The 20522-nt window shown below is 38.9% G+C and overlaps 1 protein-coding gene across 7 annotated transcripts in view; it reads left to right on the forward strand.

The window, feature by feature from the left end:
- The window catches only part of DNM3 (dynamin 3), a 557387-nt gene that overhangs the window by 533062 nt on the left and 3803 nt on the right, over positions 1–20522 (forward strand). For 4 of the 7 annotated variants that reach the window (XM_043568976.1, XM_043568978.1, XM_043568979.1 and 1 more), the window contains one exon: positions 14131–15788. The exons of the other annotated variants lie outside the window; for them this stretch is intronic. In XM_043568976.1, coding sequence (XP_043424911.1) covers positions 14131–14200 — 70 coding nt within the window. In that variant the 3' untranslated portion in view covers positions 14201–15788. Of the gene's footprint in view, positions 1–14130; positions 15789–20522 lie in introns of those variants that run through there. 7 annotated transcript variants of the gene reach the window in all.

A 20522-nucleotide genomic window follows, 5' to 3' on the forward strand; every position in this document is an offset into this window, starting at 1 on the left:
CCGGTGTAAGCAGCCAGGCACACACAAGCTAGTACTGCTCTTTCATCGTGCCCTCTTTTGTCTCCGTCGCTGTGAGAGAAGAGTGATTTTCCAGGGAAATCCTTCACATGCAGACAGTTCTGGTTAGATGGCATGTTTTTCAGTGACTTCAGAGATCCATAGCACGAACAGCTCATTCTCGGAGTGTGCTGCTCGGATAAAATTTAGAGGTGAGAGAGCCACAATTCATGGCTCTGAGCTGCCGGGTGCTTCTTCCTCCCCTCTGACTTATCAGCTACTGTGAAAGACTAGAAGCGAAATTTAGCTTACAAGAGTTGCTTTAGCTGATAAACAGCCAGGAAATTAAACATGAAATTGTAAACACTGCATCTTTCACTCAGAATGTGCCTTAAATGCTTACCTCCAGCAGTATGAGAAAGGGAGCTGAGGACTTAGCTGAGGGTTTGATGGCTTTTGTCTGCCTGACATAACTTTATTGCTGCTTAAACACAGAATTTTTAAATGCCCAACACTGAAATCCTTTAGCTCACCAGAGCCAACATACTGTAACCATTGTCTGGGGGAACCTCTGAAGCTAAACACGTATTTACACCCTTTAGTTGCCAAATGAAATCCATCTGGCTTACTAAATGCTGTTGCCAAAAGAATATTACACTTTTGGTCTGGCCAGTATTTTTAAGTGTGGGGGGAGGGGGACAGTGTTGGGAGGGCATTGGCTTGAGAGAATCTGTATGTGTATTAATGCCCTATTACCTGTACGTGGATGAAGCTGAGATCACTTGGCAACTCTGATCAAAAATAGAAGAATTCCGGGGCGCCTGGGTGGCGCAGTCGGTTAAGCGTCCGACTTCAGCCAGGTCATGATCTCGCGGTCCGTGAGTTCGAGCCCCGCGTCGGGCTCTGGGCCGATGGCTCAGAGCCTGGAGCCTGTTTCCGATTCTGTGTCTCCCTCTCTCTCTGCCCCTCCCCCATTCATGCTCTGTCTCTCTCGGTCCCAAAAATAAATAAAAGTTGAAAAAAAAAATTTTTTAAAAAAAAATAGAAGAATTCCTACCTAGGGCAAAGTCTAAAGCCACAAGGTATTTAGGCAGCCTCATCATGGTATGGTACTTTCTTTTCCTTCTGGCTGCTTTTTAGGCATCAGAGCCACGTGATAAGCAAACCCACAAATAGCGGGTACCCTAATTTCTGGAATTATTTTTTTAATGATTCCCATAAACACTAGGAAATGTGTTCCTAGTGTTCCAGCCAAAATGATCAGCTCACATGAACTGTAGAGAGAACACATTCCATCCAAGGATCAGAAAAAAAAAATGGTTAATCAAAATGGCAAATGGCAAAATTCTCAATCACTCATGGTCAATGTCAAGGCTGGGCCTTCTTGACTTACTTCAATTGCTCAGACATAAGGAGAGTTCCAAACCTTCATCAAGTCAATGTTTTCCCCCATTGGAATTAGTTTCACACCAAAAATTAGGAAACAGTGTAAATACTGGGAACCCAGTAAATGTGCAAGTTAATATAAAATTTAGAAATAAGCTCCATTCCCGGGGCGCCTGGGTGGCTCATTTGGCTAAGCATCCGACTCTTGATTTCAGCTGAGGTCGTGATCTCACAGTTCGTGAGTTGGAGCCCCGCACTGAGCTCTGCACTAACAGTGCAGAGCCTGCTTGGGATTCCCTCCCTCTCTCTCTCTCTTTCTTTCTCTCTCCTTCGCCCCCCGCCCCCGTGCACTCTCTCTCTCTCAAAGTAAACAAATAAACTTTAAATAAAAATAAACAGAAATAAGCTCCATTTCTCCCCTGCTTCCTTTGCGGAAGGGCTGACAACCCAGTGGAGAGGGAGACTAACGAGACCTGGATAACCACAAAGTAGCCGCACCGCCACACAAGAGTCCCCAGGCTTCTGTGGCAGGTCTGAGAACCAAGAGGAAGTGAGACTGTGTGAGAAGAAGGCTTCAGGTGGTTTTGAATATGATCTGGGAAGTGATTTTATTTTATGGTCAAATATAGCAGTTATCTCCACCACGTAAATATTACCTATATTTGGTTTCAGATTTCCATGAGGCAGCATTATCTAAATTTATTTTGGTCAGTATATATGACATTGATCTAGAATGAGACCTCTTGCGAGAGTAGATGAGAAAGACTTTCAAAGGTATTTTGCAGCCCAGAAAGTCTAAAATGAAATTATTTCACTTGGGCATGGATGCTTATATAAGATATATTCTGTACCATGTGTATTTTTTTAAGGTTATATTAGGATTGTTCTCAAAGCCAATTTTAAGAGTGAATGAAATTTTTCCCTCAAATAAATCTACCCTTAGCATCATGCTCAAGGGACTTTGCCAGAAAGTCTATACACTGCTCCACCTTTAGACCACCATTCACGGAGGAAAAGCTATAAAACCTGAGGAAAATGTCTACTTATTTTTAAAACAACCAGAATTTCTTTTTTGCTTCTTGGTAGTGTTGGAAAATATTTTAATAACTAAAATAATAAAACTTCATGTGAGGCAAATTCTACCTTAATTATTGCCTCTTGGGGTGGAAAATTAAGGAAACATTAGTAAATGTGTTAACTAGAGAAACCACCACAGTAATTTCCCTCCACATATCTGAGTCTAAGGTCAAAATAAAACCCATGCTACACATATTATTTGAAAGAAAGCAAACTTCTAGTTTTAGCTCGTCAATAGCAGTGTCAGAGTACTCAGGACTGAAACTAATGGACCACAAAAATCCCTGTGACTCATCATTAGACACTGATTAACTTACTTAAATGCCCTATTGTTCAGTGTAGGAATCTGTAACAAGGCATGTTGATATGATTACTTGATTTTTTTTAATATTCCAGACACTCTAAATTATCCCATTACCATCTTAATACTTGAAAACTCATTTTAAAGCACAGTATCTTTGAATAGACATGTTGAAATAGTGCCTCTCCTTTTTGCCTAAAACTTTGGTGTATAATTGACTGCATCTTATAAATTTCCTTCTTTTTTTTTTTTTTACCATACTTGCCTCCTCCAACCCAGGACCTTTTCTCCACATGTAGCTATTTGATGTATGTTGTTCATTCACCATCTTCTAGGTGACTGAACGACACATGGGGCACTCGTGCCAATAGCCACTGTTACTGTACTGTTCCAAAGTCCCCTTCCCTGTTGAGCAAAAAGAAAATGTGAGTGTCACAAGGAGTCCTTGCAACTTGTAAATACTTTCATAATCTCCATAGACTGTTCAGCTTTCAGTTAAAGTGTTGTTCTTTTTATGAGTAAAGCTTGCTTTTCTATACTTTTTCCTACGGAGTTCATGCTGCTTATTAAGCGTGCATTTTGAGAGGTAAAAATATGAAGCCAGAACAATGAAGGTAGCACTGACCACTGTCTCCAGTTGAGAAAGCAATATTAAATCAGAAAAGCGAGGTCTTAGAACCTTTCTCTTTGCTGCATTCTCATTGCACTCTTGCTTTGTACCCCAATCCTGAGTTCCCTTGTCCCTCAGGTGAGCCCTACATCCAACAGGACAGTCTTCCTTTAGTTACTTATGTCGGACACCTGCCTTCTAGCTTCTAGTGTTTGGCAAGCCAGCAGGATGAGGTAATAATCAGAAGAAAATGTTCTGGTTCTTTGGCCTCATCCACGTACAACATTATCCAAAACAGTTTTCTGTGAGTGAGAACAGAGTGGCTTTGAGATCCCTTGGCCTAACGTTCTGTAGGAGTGTGGAGGAACAAACTAACTCTTTTGATCCCTTCTAAGATAATGGAAATATAAATTATATCTTCCTTTGGCTGTCCTTTCCGTGATGTTTACAGACAGATGTATGTAGAAATGAGAGCCTTTCACTTGTAAACATGTTGGCTTCACTTTCTCCAAGTCAAGCCGTCTTCTTAAGCACAGCTCCATGGTCATTACAGCAGTGTTTTCCTAAAAGCATATTTTGTGAACTATTCCTCCAGGATGATGGCAGTTTTTGTAAGACAGATGCCTAAAAGACATATGGTTTTCATAGATTTTTCCGTCTAGACTAGCTTTATTTAGTGACTTTTGGTCTGAATTGGTCTAGTTAAAGTTTCTGTAGAAGCTTGTATAAAAATTTTAAATGTGGGCATACCATTAAGGTGTAAGACAAAAAGTTTGACTTCTTATTGGCAATAGATTAAAAGGGATTGGTTGAAAGTTTCCTTCAGGTTAAGTAATTCTGACCATCCTCTATGCCCACTCGTCCACTCCACTCCCACAACACTGTCCAGAATGGAAAGGCTTACCCCTCAAATCCTATAACTGTTAAATTCATATACTTTTCAGTTTTCTTGAGTAAATTCTTTGTGTTCCAGTTGATGTGTGTGCGTGTGTTAGAAAGCTATAATTCTTTCTGCAGACTCTTTACATGGCCCAGGGGACATATGATTCCTTGCCCTTTTAGCACCAATTTTTACAAACACAGCATTTCCCTCATTTAAAAAAAAAATAAAAGTAAAAAAAAAATAAAAGCACCCATCAAGCCGTCGAGTAAAGGAGAGGGAACATTTGGGAGTTTTTGTAGTACCTTCAGCCCCTGATAAAAATTCTGTTTTTAAATGCAGTTTTTGAGGCAGCATCAAAGACTCGTTTAGGAACAGTATGACACTTTAAGAGGAAAATAATTACTTGTAGACTTGCCTAGAAATCGGCCTCTTGCTCCCTCTTTTGTGAGAGCTAACGCCATGGCTCAATCCCAGTCTAGCTGTATCAGAACGAGGAGACTCGTGGAAGGGGGAATGTTGGCCACTCTGTCTCCACCAGGATCATCACCTGGCTATGCACTAAGCATTTAATTGGACTTAGTCACATATTTGTTCACTGACATGGCAGCTTGTGAGGCACACTGCCTCTCTGTTTTCCTGTTTGCTTTAAACTTTTTTGTTTTTAAAACTTGAGCTCTAAGGCATGTTAGAGCTCCTCCTGCTGGATTTTTTTTTTTTTTTTTTTAATCATCACTGGGATTGTAATTAGTAAACCGGTAACTCTTTGTCTCCATTTCTGCCACTTGGACTTATAGGCGTAAGTGGCCAGAAAAAATATCACGTGGTGCTTTTAAAACTGGCCTTTTAATTTACCAGGTATCACGGTCAGGCAGAAGTGAAACACTGGTGCCACATAAATCTTCCCTAAGTCTTCAAATTCCTTGATCTCTGTTTTTTTGTTACTAAAATAAAAGGAATTAGAAAGTTAACTTTTCCATCAATATTTCTAGTCACATATATGCCCTGAGGTAAGGCCCCAAGTCCGATACTCATGGCTGCAAGACTCTTGCCCTCTGTCAGAGAGGGACAAAAAGCCTTTTCTGTCTTTCCAAACCAGAAACAAATATTCCAGTTCTATGTAGAGATTCAAAGGGGCGCCTTTTTCCTCCCCATCCCTGCTTCTTTTTCCTCTTCTCACTGACTTAAGATGACAAAGGAATGTGCATCTCCTCTCCCAGTAGCTGGTTCTTAGCACCTCCTTCCCAACCTCTCCTCCTTCCCCCAAATGGCGGAGTTGGCCAACCCCTTCCCCTGGTGCCTGGGGTGGGAGTGAGGGGGAGGGCAGGGAGAAGAGGACAGAAGAAGATGAAGAGGGTTAGACATAGTTGTGCCCCAGCAACATCAATGGGACTAGGTTTCTACATCATGTAAGTTCTTGGAGATCTCTTTGGGGATTTCTCAAAAGAGAGAGAGAGGAGGAGGGAGGGAGGGAGGGAGGGAGGGAGAAAAGAGGAGAGAGGGAGAGAAATGGAAGAAAATCATCGGAAGGGACACTGCCTAACTTCATTCAATAGCCATGTGCGTGCAAAACTCTTTTCAAGCCACATCCTTTCTTTTACCACTGTATCCCTCTCACCTTCTGCTTCTTTGCAGATCTTTGAGTCTTTCCCTCCACCCAGCTTTTCTGTTGTCAGTGATAACAGTCCAGAGGCTAAACCATGGGGTTTTTTTAATCTCAAAAATAATGCTGTTAAGGAATCATATTGTAATACAACCCCAAACCCTCTAAGTTCTCCGTTTTATGAATTAGGACTCAGAGCAAAACAAGGAATTTTGACACTTGTGATAAAGAACAAGACAACATTTTGTTTCTCAAACTGACAGTGCTTTTTTTTTTCTAGCTTTCTTTCCTTCACACATACTATTTCCTATTTCTTGGGCTGCCAGTCCCCTCAACTTCCCTTGCTTTCTGGAAGTCCTTCTAACCCCCTAACCTTCCAATCCCAGGCTAAGACTCCAGGTGTCCCTGAAACTCCTGAGGCACAGCCCTGTCAGAGCACTTACACTGTTGCCCCATCTCGAATAGAAACTCCTAGGCAGTGATTATGTTTCCGTACCTCTGACTTAACACAGCACGTAGCACATAAACAGGGCTTACCGGGAAATGAAAGAATACAAAATGAGTTGGTGTGCAGCACTTAATCGAAATTTATTTTGGAATTAACCCGATATTTAGTGTACTGTAGGAAACAATTTAGGGGCTCCTGGGTGGCTCAGTCGGTTAAGCATCCGACTTTGTCTCAGGTCATGATCTCGTGGGTTCGAGCCCCACATCGGACTCCGTGCTAACAGCCCAGAACCTGGAGCCTGCTTCAGATTCTGTGTCTCCTTCTCTGTCTGCCCCTCCCTCGCTCACATTCTGTCTCTCTCTCTCTCTCTCTCTCTCTCTCTCAAAAGTAAATAAATATTTTTTTTAAAAATTTTTTAAGAATTTAAACACAAATACTTTCTCTCTTGTTCTGTTCTATTCAAACGCTTGCCCGCCTGAATGCTATTATAAAATTATTTTGTACAAATCACAAAGTGAGCAGAGTTAATGTGGGCAAATCATCCTTTAAGTTACTTTTTTGCTGGAATCACGGAAGTGGGTATATCTGTACTGTCCTATGAATGAAATCCATGTGGGGAGGGAGATTAAAATTACCATTTATCTCAGGGACTAATTTATACAGGATATTAGATGTTTATATCATCAAATAACAGTTGTGGACTATTTTTCCCCTTATGTTCTTACTTCAGATTCCATCAACTGATTCATACTTTCCCAATGACATATGTTATAAAATCATGGGTTCATTTTCACAGGGGAAAGAAACTGGCTCTAATATGTAGCACGAATCATATTAGAGAATTCTTAAACCCTTTAAGTGGACTCCAAGTTCTCTGTTCTTTCCAACATCTACTGTAAACTATTCTTGGACAGTATTGGCTCATTGTGTTACTAACGCTGAAAAGGCCAAAAATATGCTGGATAGCAGCCTATATTATTTTTTATAATAAATTACAAACTACTATCTTTCATGTGGTCAATATCCTGACCATTGTAGCATTTTTTAAAACAGCCTCAAAGCTTATAGATATGCAAAAATCTGTTTTGTTAATAAATGCTCAAAATAAGAAGCAAAGCACAAACGCAACTGTGTTTAAAATACTGTCTCATAAGCTGGTAGAGCAGACATTTGCAAGGGGAAGGTCCTAGTTAGTTGCTGTTCCATTTCACCCAGAGGTGCTCTCCTGATTTGTCCTTGGCATATTCATCCATTCCCATCCACTGAACTACTAGTTGGGACACTGCCCTCTGCAGGTGCTGTGGAGGACTGTCAGCAGGATAAAGAATAATCTTGGTTCATTGGAAGTTTATTAATGTCATTCAGATGATGAACTATGTATAAACTATATATACATGCCTTAAACTGTGAAAAACAATGCAAGGATGACGTAATTCAGGAGGACCGTGGAGAGACAAGGCATTACAGTTCCCAAGGGAGAGAGACTATGGACACCCCGACTCAGCTGATCCACCAGGGCCATGTGTGCCTGGGGCTGCTTTCGAGACAAGCCCAGCAGAGCCCACTGTGGGAGGTGCTCTTTATGATTTTAGAAAACTCAGAAGCAGTTTTTGCTTTAGTTCTATTTTGTTCTGTTTTCTAAGAAATTCCCCAGATGTAGCCTTACTTCTTATGGTTCAGTACACAAAACCCTTCTTTTAAAAAAGGGTGTTTTTGTTTTTGTTTTGTTTTTTACCTGTTTCATCAATAAGATAAACAAGTTGGGCAAGTTGGTATCAGATCCCGTGACTCCTAGAAACTGGGATGTGTAACTCTACCATCATCCTAATGTAATTCTATGTAAATTGAATTTTTGAGACAGAAGTATTTTAAAGCCTCAATTATCTTTAATGAGGAGAACTTGTGGTATAAAGAAGCCTGTTGCATATCCTTTTCTAGGCAAATACTACCCTGGTAGGCATATCTCATTCCTCTAGATGTGTTAATGTTTGTATATCTTTTTTGAGTGTTTCCTTTTTTTTGGGGGGGGGGGGGGGAGAGGGTGGTTCACCTAGCTAATTTAGGTTGGATTTCAGTCTTAACCCTCTCCAAAGATGACAATTTGGAATGCATGTTCATAGATACTTACTTTCTGTACTTACATTATCATAAGCAAATATAAGCTTCCCTAAGCAAGTATATTCTTCTGGTGATGACTAACAAGAGAACTATCAGAGATATAGTATCTTGGTCTTTACAAAATAAACCTAACACCTCTCTGACCCATCTTACATCTAATTCTCAAACGTGTCAAAGTATTTCTATAATCATTTCTTCATCCTTCTTAAGAGTTTTTTTTCGGTACTTTCTCTTTTTGCTCATACTTTATCTGCAAGTGAATTGAATTGCTAATAAAGTAAGACCAAAATCACTTATTATACCTTAGAACAATGGTTTTCAGAACCTGGTCCCAGGACCAGCAGCATCGGCAGCATCTAGGAACTTGCTAGAAATGTCTCACCACATTAGAAACACTGTGTGGTACCCAGCAGTCTCAGTTTTCACAAGCCCACCTGGGAATTCTGACTCATGGTCCAATTTGAGAACCATTGCCTTCGCACATGCTAATGTAACTGTCCAGTAGAAAGAATCCTGGCCTGGGAGTCCGGAAATCTTAGTTTAAACATAGAAGAGGAAGGAAACTGAGCTGCGTAGACTCAGTCTGGCTCATACATTTACCAGTCTCATAATTCCCACTTCCCACCCCAACAAGGAATAAAGGCAGGGGCAGAAAGACCAAGCCATTTCAACAATCAGTGTTATGGTACCTGGTGGCAAGAAACTAGAGGAACAGTCATTTATTTCCACCACCACCCCACACTAAAGCAATTTGCCCTATAGAATTCTCCCCCAACCCCTGTTAAGATAGGCCTCACATCATGAATACTCAAAACCAGCTAACCCAAAGCAGAGCAGATGAAATTTTAGTTCTTCCATTCTTAGAAGAGAACTGAAAGAGACAGTAAGACAAATAATGCATTTTTCTCTTATCAGTAAAGCCAGTCCCCACCCCACCCCCGCCCTCAATGCCACCCACCCTGCATGAGCAGTGGACTTTCTTACAAAAATTGTCATTGTCCAAAAGACTGTAAAAGGTTCATCCCTGCAGCTACAAATGCAACTGCAAGTATTACATCTTTCCCTTTGATTTGGAAGCAGAAACATGGCTCTTCTATCATAACCATAAACCGCCCACACACAACACAGTGTTTCAATAAACACTAAGTGATGCAAGATGCTCCAGTTCCATGTAATGGGTTACTTAATGAAGCCCATCACTAAACAAAGCAACTGAGCAAAATTTGGTACAAAACAATTTTGCTTTGCCCAAAACAAACTGTCTTATGAGGTGAATGTCTTTGGAAACTCTTTGAATGGTTAGGAAGTAGACCAATGAAATGGCCTTAACAGTAAACCTTAAATGCATTTCTGGTCTTCAAGTTGGCAAACAGGATCGCTTATTAAGAAAATCACACTGAACAACTTAATGCTCCTCCTGAATTGCTTCCTAGTAGAGTTTTCTTGTTTTGGAAACAAAATGATGCTTATTCCTTCTAGGAGGGTGGGGAGGGGGATCTTTCAGGATTTTTAATTACTAAGTATATATATATATATATATATATATATATATATATATATATGGGTTACTTTAACCTGAAATGGTGCATATTTTAAAGACGTCACAATTATTTTAAAAGTACACGATGGAAATTTTGTCCTTTATCCTTTTAGTCATTGATTCACCACACAGGTATGCAGTGCCTATTTAATGCAAGGCCCTAAGGGACGCTTTTAAAGAGCTCATAATGGAGAGATTCTCCTGATTTCTTTATTAAAAACCATGCCACGAGCCAAAGATCTTGCAAGTTTGACAAGAAAAGACAAAAGTGCCAGCACAGAGCAGACAGTTACGTTCCCCTAGTGTCCTGCCTTGCTTCCTTTCTGCACTTGCCCATTACCGTTGTCTTTTTCTTGGTCCATCAGCATGATCCAAAACTGGGGACGAGATTAATGAGCAGCAGTTGGGCCATCAGAACATTTAAATCTCTCCCTTCTCTATCCCCATGATTGAACTCCTCCCTCCCATCCTCATCACATAATTTCTAATTTCTTATAACCTCATTATAGACCTACATTCTCTTACGTCTTCCAAGTTTTATATACTGCAGCTGAAATCATATTTGCCCCTGCTTTTTCCACTTGAAATGAGGTGCGATAGTAAAAACCACTTGCATACTTGTCTATCCTGCTCATCTTCCACTCTGAATAGATTCTGAGTTTTTAAAAATCATGCATCATAATGCAGTCCACATAGTAGACGCTCAATACATTTTGCATGCAACGTATAACTAGAAAGCATGTTATAGATCATCTAGTCTGAGTCTCCTATGCCTGTGATGGGGAAACTCAGGAAGTTCTCTAAAGAACCTCCGGTGGTTAGTGAAGGTACAAATTGGCAGTTGGAGCTAGAATTCATGTCTCCTGACTCCAGATCTAGTACTCTATCAGCGGAAACTCGCAGGTAAACACCTCAAAACTATTCTTGGCCCCATTGGATCTGTCCCCTCTGATCTGGCCTGTACTCTAACCTAGCCAAACATCTTTGTTTAGACACTTTTCAGTCATTCATTTGTACATTATTTAATAAATTTTTATTCACTGCCTTCTTTTATTCACTGCATAATCACATTATGCTAAATGCTGAATATACATAATAAATACACAATATGTATGTGGTCTCTGCTCTCAAAGAATTTATCAGAAACTATAGGCAATAATCTAGTGAATAAATAATAATTACAAATAGGATTAAGTGCTATGAAATACACAAATACCATGAAGTGACTGGGGCAGGGTGGTTGGAAACTATAGGATGGTCAGGAACGACTGAGGAATGACATTTCAGCCAAGAACAAAAGGATCAGAAGAGAACTTAGTTTGTATTCGTTTCTCCCTTTGCTACAATCCTTGGTGCAAGCTATCATGCATGCAGGAAACAGTTACCAACCCGCCATGCCATGTTGTATCCTGCCTCTCACTGAATTTATAATTTAATATCCACTTAAAAAAATCCCCTAATTAAGTCCAACCCATTATTGAATCTTCTGGTAGAGTTTCCTTCCTTCAAGTTCAAATTCTGGCCAACTCCCTCCCCACCTCCCAGAACTGCTTAATTGCTAAGAATACATTTCTATGGGTTATGTGACTATTTATCAAACTCGCTGAGGACAGGGGGCCTATTATTTAATACTTACTCCAAACATCTATTAAAAAATTGAGTATATATGTTATAGGTAACATTTCCAAAGGTCAAAATCCTACATGTCACTGTAGCTTTTTTTTTTCTTTCTGCAGCAGCAATGATTGACTAACAAATATCTTTATGTAATGTAAAGATCAGTGAATACTCATCAATTGCTTCTCTGTTTACTTTATTATTAAGTTTATTTATTTTAAGAGAGAAAGAGACACAGTGCAAGCAGGAGGAGGGGCAGAGGGAGAGGGAGACCCAGGATTCAAAGCAGGCTCTAGACTCTGAGCTGTCAGCACAGAGCCCCACGTGGGGCTTGAACCCACAAGCTGTGAGATCATGACCAGAGCTGAAGTTGGATGCTTAACCAACTGAGCCACCTGGGCACCCTGTATTCATCAATTGCTTCTTACTTCTGGGGATAACTTTAATTTATTCAGTCGTCAGTGGTCAGTTGTTCAGTGGCTGAATGATGAGCACACCCTGTAAGAATAGGAAGATGAGTAAGATACAGCCCGTTTCTCATCAGTGGAGGTAAACATACAAACCTAATTAGGATTCAGTGTGATGGTTGTAATAGAAATATGCTGAGATGCTTTCGAAGCAACTGTATCAAGATGGGGGAAGTAGGTCAGAGAAGACATCACAGAGGTGAGTCTTGAAGGATGGATAGCAGGTCTAGCAGATGAACAAAACAGCACTGAGGACGTAATTGCACGTAATATCACGCTCAACACTGTATGAGGCCAGTTAAGTGGATGTGACCTCTGGCCTCTAGAAACTTCACATCAAAGGAGAAAATGATTCAGGTTCAAGATTCAGGACATAAGCTAAATAAATATGGTCCTTTTAAATGAAAACGAGCAGTATGGTGGTGGAAAGGCAGGTGCTTTCGCATGGTCTGGGAGGACTTTTCCTAGCAGGGAATACTCAAAACATTTCAGGTGGTCATGGTAGCCAGTAGCCTTTCTGGAAAAAAGAGGACTTATTTGTTTACTCAAATTAAACAACTAGTATTGAACGGTTTAATTTGGTTACTGTGCCTGTAAGGAATCTCCAGTTACACTTTAAAAAACTGAGTCCCTGGGGACGGCCGGGGTGGCTCGGTCAGTTAAGTGTCCAACTTCCGCTCAGGTCATGATCTCACAGTTCATGGGTTTGAGCCCCGCATCTGCACTGGTGGCATGGAGCCTGTTCGGGATTCTCTGTCTGCCCCTCCCCACCTCTCTCTCTCTCTCTGTCTCTCTCTCTCTCTCTCTCTCAAAATAAATAAACAATAAAATAAAATAAATAAATAAAATAGAGTGCCTGCCTAATGATAAGACCAGCATAAGAGGTTAAATTGGAGTGCACCTTCCCAAGGAAATCTTTCCTCTAACGCCTCTTGGACATTTTTCAGGTACAGGGACCATAGATATCTGCCAATATCTATGAGTTTGTGCCTAAATGGTATTTATACCACTGGTCAACAATATCTCTTCTGCTTTTATTTTTTCCTTGACCGTCTAGTTTTATTTTATAGCTTTGTGATTTTTAAACATTTTATGATTGTTTTCTTTAATTTTTTTATCTTCACTTCTTCATACCTGAGAAGGGATGTTTGATTTAATCATGCTAGTGTTTCCAATGCGGAAACAACTGCAAGACATGACTATACTTCAGAAGGAATCTTTCTGAAAAAATCAATGGGAGAGTTTTATCAAGAAGAAAGGTTTAGCTTTGGAGAATTTGTTGAATTTTGCTGGTTACAAAAATTACTCCCCAAGATACTACATACAAAATCAAGTCCACACAAAGTTTACTAATACACTTAGGAAGTAAATGTAGGGGTTCAGGAAATAAAGAATATTACATGGTAAATTTGAGATTCTCACGTACAGTAATATTTCATTATCTGGAGTTGATTCAGCAACCTCAGCTGACCTCAGAAACACCATTACTGACCAGAAACTGAGTGATACTCATCCTGAGCCTGTTGACACTTATTGTAGAGAACTCGAAAACCTTGAGTCTCTGGTTTTCTAGGTCCCTGCAAATTAGAAGTAAAAGAATAAATTGGAGAATTCTACTGCTAAAGGCAATGAGAAGTGATAACTAACATTCTGACAGTGAAAAAAGGAGGAAGAATATTATTTAAAGGGAAATAAAAATTCAAAACCCAGAATTCCCTGAAGCCTAGTATATCTTATAAGTTCCTGGAGTCGGCATAACCTAACAGAGTTCACCCTATGTAATCATTCTCTATTGGCGAAGACATGTGCAGTATATTTCAGATAGCTTTTAAATGATTTAATTATTATTTTAGTATTGGGAGGGACAGCCTCAGTTTTGAGAAAGATTTGCATATGAAAAAATTAGCGTATTTTTGTTTAAAAATGCTCGATGACTGAGGTGACACTGTTAAAATCATTACAGATGGCAACCACTCCTGCTGGCCTGTCTGTGCATGAGCATGTGTGCCATGACTCAGTGTCTTTGGGACAGCCTTCTGCTAGATATTCTACTTGTTTCTTTACCTTTCTCTTTCTCTCTTTCTAGCCGGAGACCACCCCCATCACCAACTCGTCCCACTATAATCCGTCCACTAGAATCCTCCCTGTTAGACTAAACGAAGTGTCTGGCATGGCAATTAATTACTAATGAATTATGCGAAAGCAACATATTTGATCAGTAAATCATGAGTAGTCGCATGTGTGGACATCAGTAGGCAAGTAACCAGTTTTACTAATGCATTATTGCTCATCTTCTTTGCTCATGGTGTATCAGACCTTTGGAGTTTGACTCTTGAAAACTGCTAACCTTTCGAGGCTTTATATGTCGTATATTGACCAAGGGTAGGTTTGTATAGCAGCCCAGTAGTGGGAGATCATTTGCCTACCCTGGCATATATTGAAATTGCTTTGGACAAGTTCCCAGGTTATCCACCAGGTAGCCCATTAAGTATAATTCTTAAGAGCTATGAGATGGTGGGCTTAGACCTAAGCCATACATACTTATTTTCCCACATTCTGTTTGGCTGACAAAAATTATGTTGTCTGTTATTAATGTTTACTCCTACTCTATAATTACCCATTATAGATCTATCCTCTTTCCTTTTGCTTTATTTCATAGGACTGCTAGGAAGTGTTGTTGTTGTTTTTTAATTAGGACTCCTTAAGAATAAAACTTTTCCAGAAGCACAAGGTAGTTTGCAAAGGAAAAGTTAATGCATTGCTTGCTCTAGAGAGCTTTTCCTCATACCACTGTGTTTTGCTTCATGCTAGAAGCATATTCAACAGTGAATCAAAGCTTAATTTTTTGGTAGTCAGTGAGTAGATTTGGCTAGTTTCAGAGTTCAAGGAAGAAGCAAAATTTCACATCTCTAGAAGTGTCTGGAAATATGTAATTTCTTCATTCACAAATATATTCACCTCTTTATAGATTACAGTGAAGGTTGACATGGAAAATATTTAATTTTTGTACTGATCTCATTTTAGGCATGGCTAACTACACTTTGACACTAACTCCGGTTTGTTTATTTATTTACTTGGTTGGAGCAAAAATTTCTCTTTCCATACTAATTTGTAATTCCCCCATGTAAGAATTTATCCTACTTTTAAAACCTGTTTAATGTAACTTCCTATCCATTCTAGGCTTTCTCAATAGATCTTGAGATATGGTTATCTGGGATAACCATTTTTAAAGGGAGCCCTAGAATGAAAATAGAAGTCATTTAGTAAGAGATGCCATGGTTTAAGAGCAGAGCTCACACTTTTGCAGTTGTACAACTTCAGAGTCTCTATACCAGTCATTCTAAAAAAAAATTTTTTTAAATGGTATTAAGACATTGAAATCTAAAGCAACTTGGCAAATGCTAATAACATTTCTAAAATTTACAAAATCAGTTTAGCTTGGGGGTTAATAGTTCAGTCTTGAGGCTGAGTTTTGGACCATGTAGGACCAGATGATTAGCATGTAGGAAACAGCCAGAAGCCAAGTGGAATTCTGTCTGCTAACTGTTCCCAGACAGCAGAGCAAGTACTCACTGAATAGTGGCGTCCCATGACACTATTTCATATTCTACAGAAGTAAATCAGATTTCACCAACTGAAATGTCTCCCTTTGAAAGCAGCAAACATGATTTGTATGTTAACTTAACTTTAATTTCCTGTGTAGTTTATACCCAAAGCAGACACCCATAAACTATGAAGTAAAAACTTTCAACCATTATTAAAAAGAGAACTTGCCAAGTTGAATGGCATTGTTCTGAGGTTATTCTAAAGGGTTACAGCTAGTCCACTTACAATAGGGAAAAATCAGAGAATACAAGATTTACAAAAAGAACATTTCAACTTTTAAGTTACAAGTGATTGTATAAAGAACACCACCCTAAATCTTCTCACATCTTTTTTTTCTCTTTTGAAAAAAATCTTAACTCTTTAACTCTTTTGTGAATGGAACAGATGTGCAAGATACATAATGTATTTTTAAAATACCTGCAGCTAAATGGAAATGTGTTAAGTAAATGTCCACAGTAAAACAAATTATCTACAGTGAGGTCTTTTCATAAAATTCCCTCTTTTTAGGATTTCCTTTGCTTCTTCCTTTGAATTCTCTAAAATAGGCAGCTAACGGATTATATACTTCAGGGTTTGGCTTTGTGCTAAATGTGGTTTTGCATTTTGCTGTATTTCAAAAATTTCCTTCTGCTAAAGGAAAATATTGTGGATAACCACTGGTGTGTTCTTAGATCAGCACGAACCATGTCAAAGAAAATTGGAGATGTTTTTCCAAGTTTCTTTCCACTGATCTTATATAGTCATAAACAATGGCATTTATCGCCTTTGGCTTTTGCTCCCAGATTATAATCCTACAGTTTCACTGTCCCAATTGTCTCTCTTTGTAGGCACATTTTTGTTCTTTTACTTGTGAGTTATTTCTAACAGAACCCAGCTTCCCTTGGAATTTCAGAAGTCATGTTGGAGAATACTTTCAGTTTGCTGCAGTACTGTGTCATACAATTAGTATGAATACCATGTCCCCAAGATTTGCATCCTGCTAAAAGGAGATGTCAGTGTGAATGAAGTCAGAAGCTCTAAGAGGTGGGGAAAGTGCACTGATACCAGGCCTTAAGGTGGGAATGTAGCCTAATGAGCTGAGAGTTTTCCGTAGCACCCCTCATCTTTTGTGTAGCTTCCTCCTAACTGATTGCTCTGATGTTGTCTACACAGTAGATGCCTAGCATAATCAGATAAAACATAACAGTATTTTTAGGATTTGGAAAAATAAACTGTGTATGTTTGTTTGATAGGTATATCACTTCTTGTCACACGCTAAACCTTGCATGCTTATTGACTCATTGGAATAACTGTTTACTCAATTGTGGACAGACTATTGAAATAGTATTGATTTAGGACAGATATATTGCATTTCCAGAAGTCGTCTACCAAGATTACTCTTCTGAATATTAATCTTAGCTGTCATTTATAACACAGAAGAGCAAGTAGGGTCTGTTATTAGCAAATTGCCTACCTGTTCAGATACAAACTTGTTCTATTCCAAAACATTCTAAGGAAACCAGTTCCTGTGATATAACTGTATGCCTTCTAAACTTAGAATTGAAAAGTAGTCATGTAGATTAATTTTATGACTTTTTAGTATAGACTGTAGCCATAATTCTCAAATATGAAATGGGACCTAATACCAGTATGTGATAAATGTTGATGTTTTCTGTGTACAAACGTATTTTCTATGCATGTGTCTCTGTGTGTACAGTATATACATGGTAGGTTCATTTCTGTAAGTACATGTGTCTTGTGCCCCTTTGGGTAGGTAGGTTTAAGAGCACTTGTTAAAATGCCACAAGCATGTGTGTGATTGTTTGTGCATTGTGTATATATGCTATGTATGGGTGTAAATATGTGTACACGTGCTTGGTGTGTGTGGGTATGAATATATTTTTTAAACTGTGTTAATACAAGAGCTCGCTTTGGAGGGTCTGCCGTAATATGTGATGGCAGTGGTTCATATAACTGTGATAACATACATGAGGTCTACAAAATTTTTTCCAGGAGAGGCACAAAGCTCAGAATTACTGTGATAACACGGTAGAGTAATATCCACAGACATTTGGACCTAAGTCCACAGCACTGCTATCTAAGAAGAAATTACTTTTGCCAAATGTAGTGTAAGATCTGGAAACCCACTTTTACGGTCTGATTGGAATTATAAATTATTCTTGGATTGCTGAGCTGAACCTTAAAAAAAGCTAAATTGGTCTACACAGTCATTTTTTCTCTATAGTAAATGTCAAAAAATAAAGTGGAGGGACAGCAATATAATAAAAATAATGGACTTTTCTGAGTAAGTTTTCTAGAAATGCAGGGAAGAAGTTAATACTTCAGAGATAGGTCATCCACCCCCTCTTTCAGGTAAACATTTCTCATTTGGTAAACGAGATAAGTATTTGAAATTGACAGTAATGTCCTTACCACTGAAAATAAAGCCTAAATAGTAGGTCTCTGAACTGAGGAACCCAGTGAAAGGAGATAATAAATGAGACTCAAGCCCAGTGTTTTAAATCATTCCACCAAGAGGACTGCTACCTGTGAGCTCAGAGTTTAATGTGAATAAAACTAGATGATTGTAGAGAAACGATAATTAGTTTGCTAGATCACTCATTCCTTTCTTAAAAGGTCAAATATGTCTTCTAGATAATCTTAAGTCATCCTGTCTAGTTGGTATGCTTAAAATTGTGTGGTGCTCTGTATCGTGAAACTTGAAGAATATTTTGAAACATACGTAGTATATGCTTTGCTATCTGTATATATGTGTAAGAATGCGCATATGTGTGAGAGCAAGAGAGAGGGAACTCAAACAAGAGTCTCCTGTTTGTCGTAAGACCTGTTCATACTGGTATACTGGTGAGACTTCTCACCTCTCTGGTCTGGAGTTTCACACATGGCTCAGCTCAAGGCATTCATTTTTTTTTTTTTTAATTTTTACCCTTGAATTCCTTAAACTTTGCTCATTGTGTAATGTTTTAAAAATTATGGTAAAAATTACTTGTCAACCTCTTGCATTGTCTGCTGCCTGTTTGATAAAAAAAAATTATTCTTGTCCAGAAATTTCACCATTACTTGATGTATGTTTAATTTCCTATGTATAGCCTTTGTTTTGCTTGTCTGTTTCTTTTCTCTCCCTCTTCTGAATCACATTCCTCTTTTGCTTTTTTATGAAGAAGCAGTGTATAGAAGCAAAATCTTAACCTTCTCTACTGATTCTTTAATTAATTTGAGCCAGAATACTTTCCACTGTCTTCTTGGCACTTTCAGGATTTCTTAATGCTGATATATGGATGGACTCTGTGAATGGAATTTTTGAAGCAAGTTTCTCAAGCCTGTATCATTCTCGAAGGTCACATGTACCTGTTGTGAAAATGTGAAGCTGTTATTTCTGAACCTGAAATAAATGATAACATTTGAAGGACTCCCCCCTTCCTCATTCTTGTATAATATATTTGAGTCATATCCATGCAAATCAGTAAAATGTGAGGCTTCGAAATACTTATAACCCTTTTGATCAAATTGGCCCAAAATTAACAAAATGGAGAATAGCATTTGGCATTATTGTCAGTAATTTGGGGAAGGACAAGATTTTTAAAGAGAGCAAATTGGACAAATCAAAGGCAGGAGAGTAGGAGACATTTTATTTCTGATTCAAAGTCAGTGTTGAACTAGGTTAAAAAAGGACACAAGGCTTAGACAGTTGGAGGATGCAATGTGACCGTTGACAAGAGGCACCATCTTATTTTGCTAATCAAAAGGAAATGTTCATGAAAAACCCTGGGAAGCAGAAGGAAAGAAAATATTCTGCCCAAATGTTAGATCCACAGAAGGCATTTCTTACAAGAAAAAAAATGAGCTCTTAACTCAACAGTTGGCCTCCATTGTTTATTCATTGGGCATTGAGAGGAGAAGTTACTCCTTAAGTTTCCCTAATATTAAGAAAATGGAATAGGAGAGTACTAAACAGTAGTAACTAAACTCATCCTCATCTTCAGTTTCCAGAGCATAGAGACTCTTTGTTACAGAGTTTTAATGATATGTCCTGTATCAACGTACATAGTCCCAGATTGAACCATCCGCCCAAAAACAGAAGACAAGAAGGGAATGGGAGAAGAGGAATGTTGGTTTATTTCCTCTCTGTGTTCAGGATACATTCATTGTGAAAAGATGAATTGCAAAAGCTGTTGTATTAATTCATGCTTTCCTGTTGTAATTTCTTTTTCATATCTATACATCTTGCATGAATGGAGACATTAGTGCCTTCAAAGGAAACTCCTTACTGGAAAAGAGAGGATGAGAATCATGCTGTACACTTGTGGTGTGTGTGTGTGTGTGTGTGTGTGTGTGTGTGTGTGTGTTACTTCATGATTCTTTATTCCGAATCATTTCTAACTGGAAATTATCAAAACCAAAGGACCTGATTTGGCGAACTACTTATTTGGTAACTATTTGACAAATTACCATTTGTAGTCTTAAAATAGCCCAGGCACAGGGGCGCCAGGGTGGCTCAGTCAGTTAAGTGTCCGACTTTGGTTCAGATCGTGGTCTCACAATTCATGGGATCAAGCCCCATGTCGGGCTCTGTGCTGACAGCTCAGAGCCTGGAGTCTGCTTCTGATTCTGTGTCTCCCTCTCTCTCTGTCCGTCCCCTGCTCCTGCTCTGTCCCTCAAAGGTGAATAAATGTTAAAAAAAAATTTTTTTTTAAATAGCTCTGGCATCAGTGTAAATAACTCCTCAGTTTTCAAGATTGTTTTTCTGCTTATTAGCAGAATCTTTAAATTTCATACTGAGAAACCTATCTGGTTTTTGGGTTGGATGGATCTCATACCCTACTTCCTAGTACTTCAACACATACCCGGCATTGCCACTTTTAAGACCGTTTG

This window comes from Prionailurus bengalensis, chromosome E4 (assembly GCF_016509475.1).
Source record: "Prionailurus bengalensis isolate Pbe53 chromosome E4, Fcat_Pben_1.1_paternal_pri, whole genome shotgun sequence".
NCBI classification, from domain to species: Eukaryota; Metazoa; Chordata; class Mammalia; order Carnivora; family Felidae; genus Prionailurus; species Prionailurus bengalensis.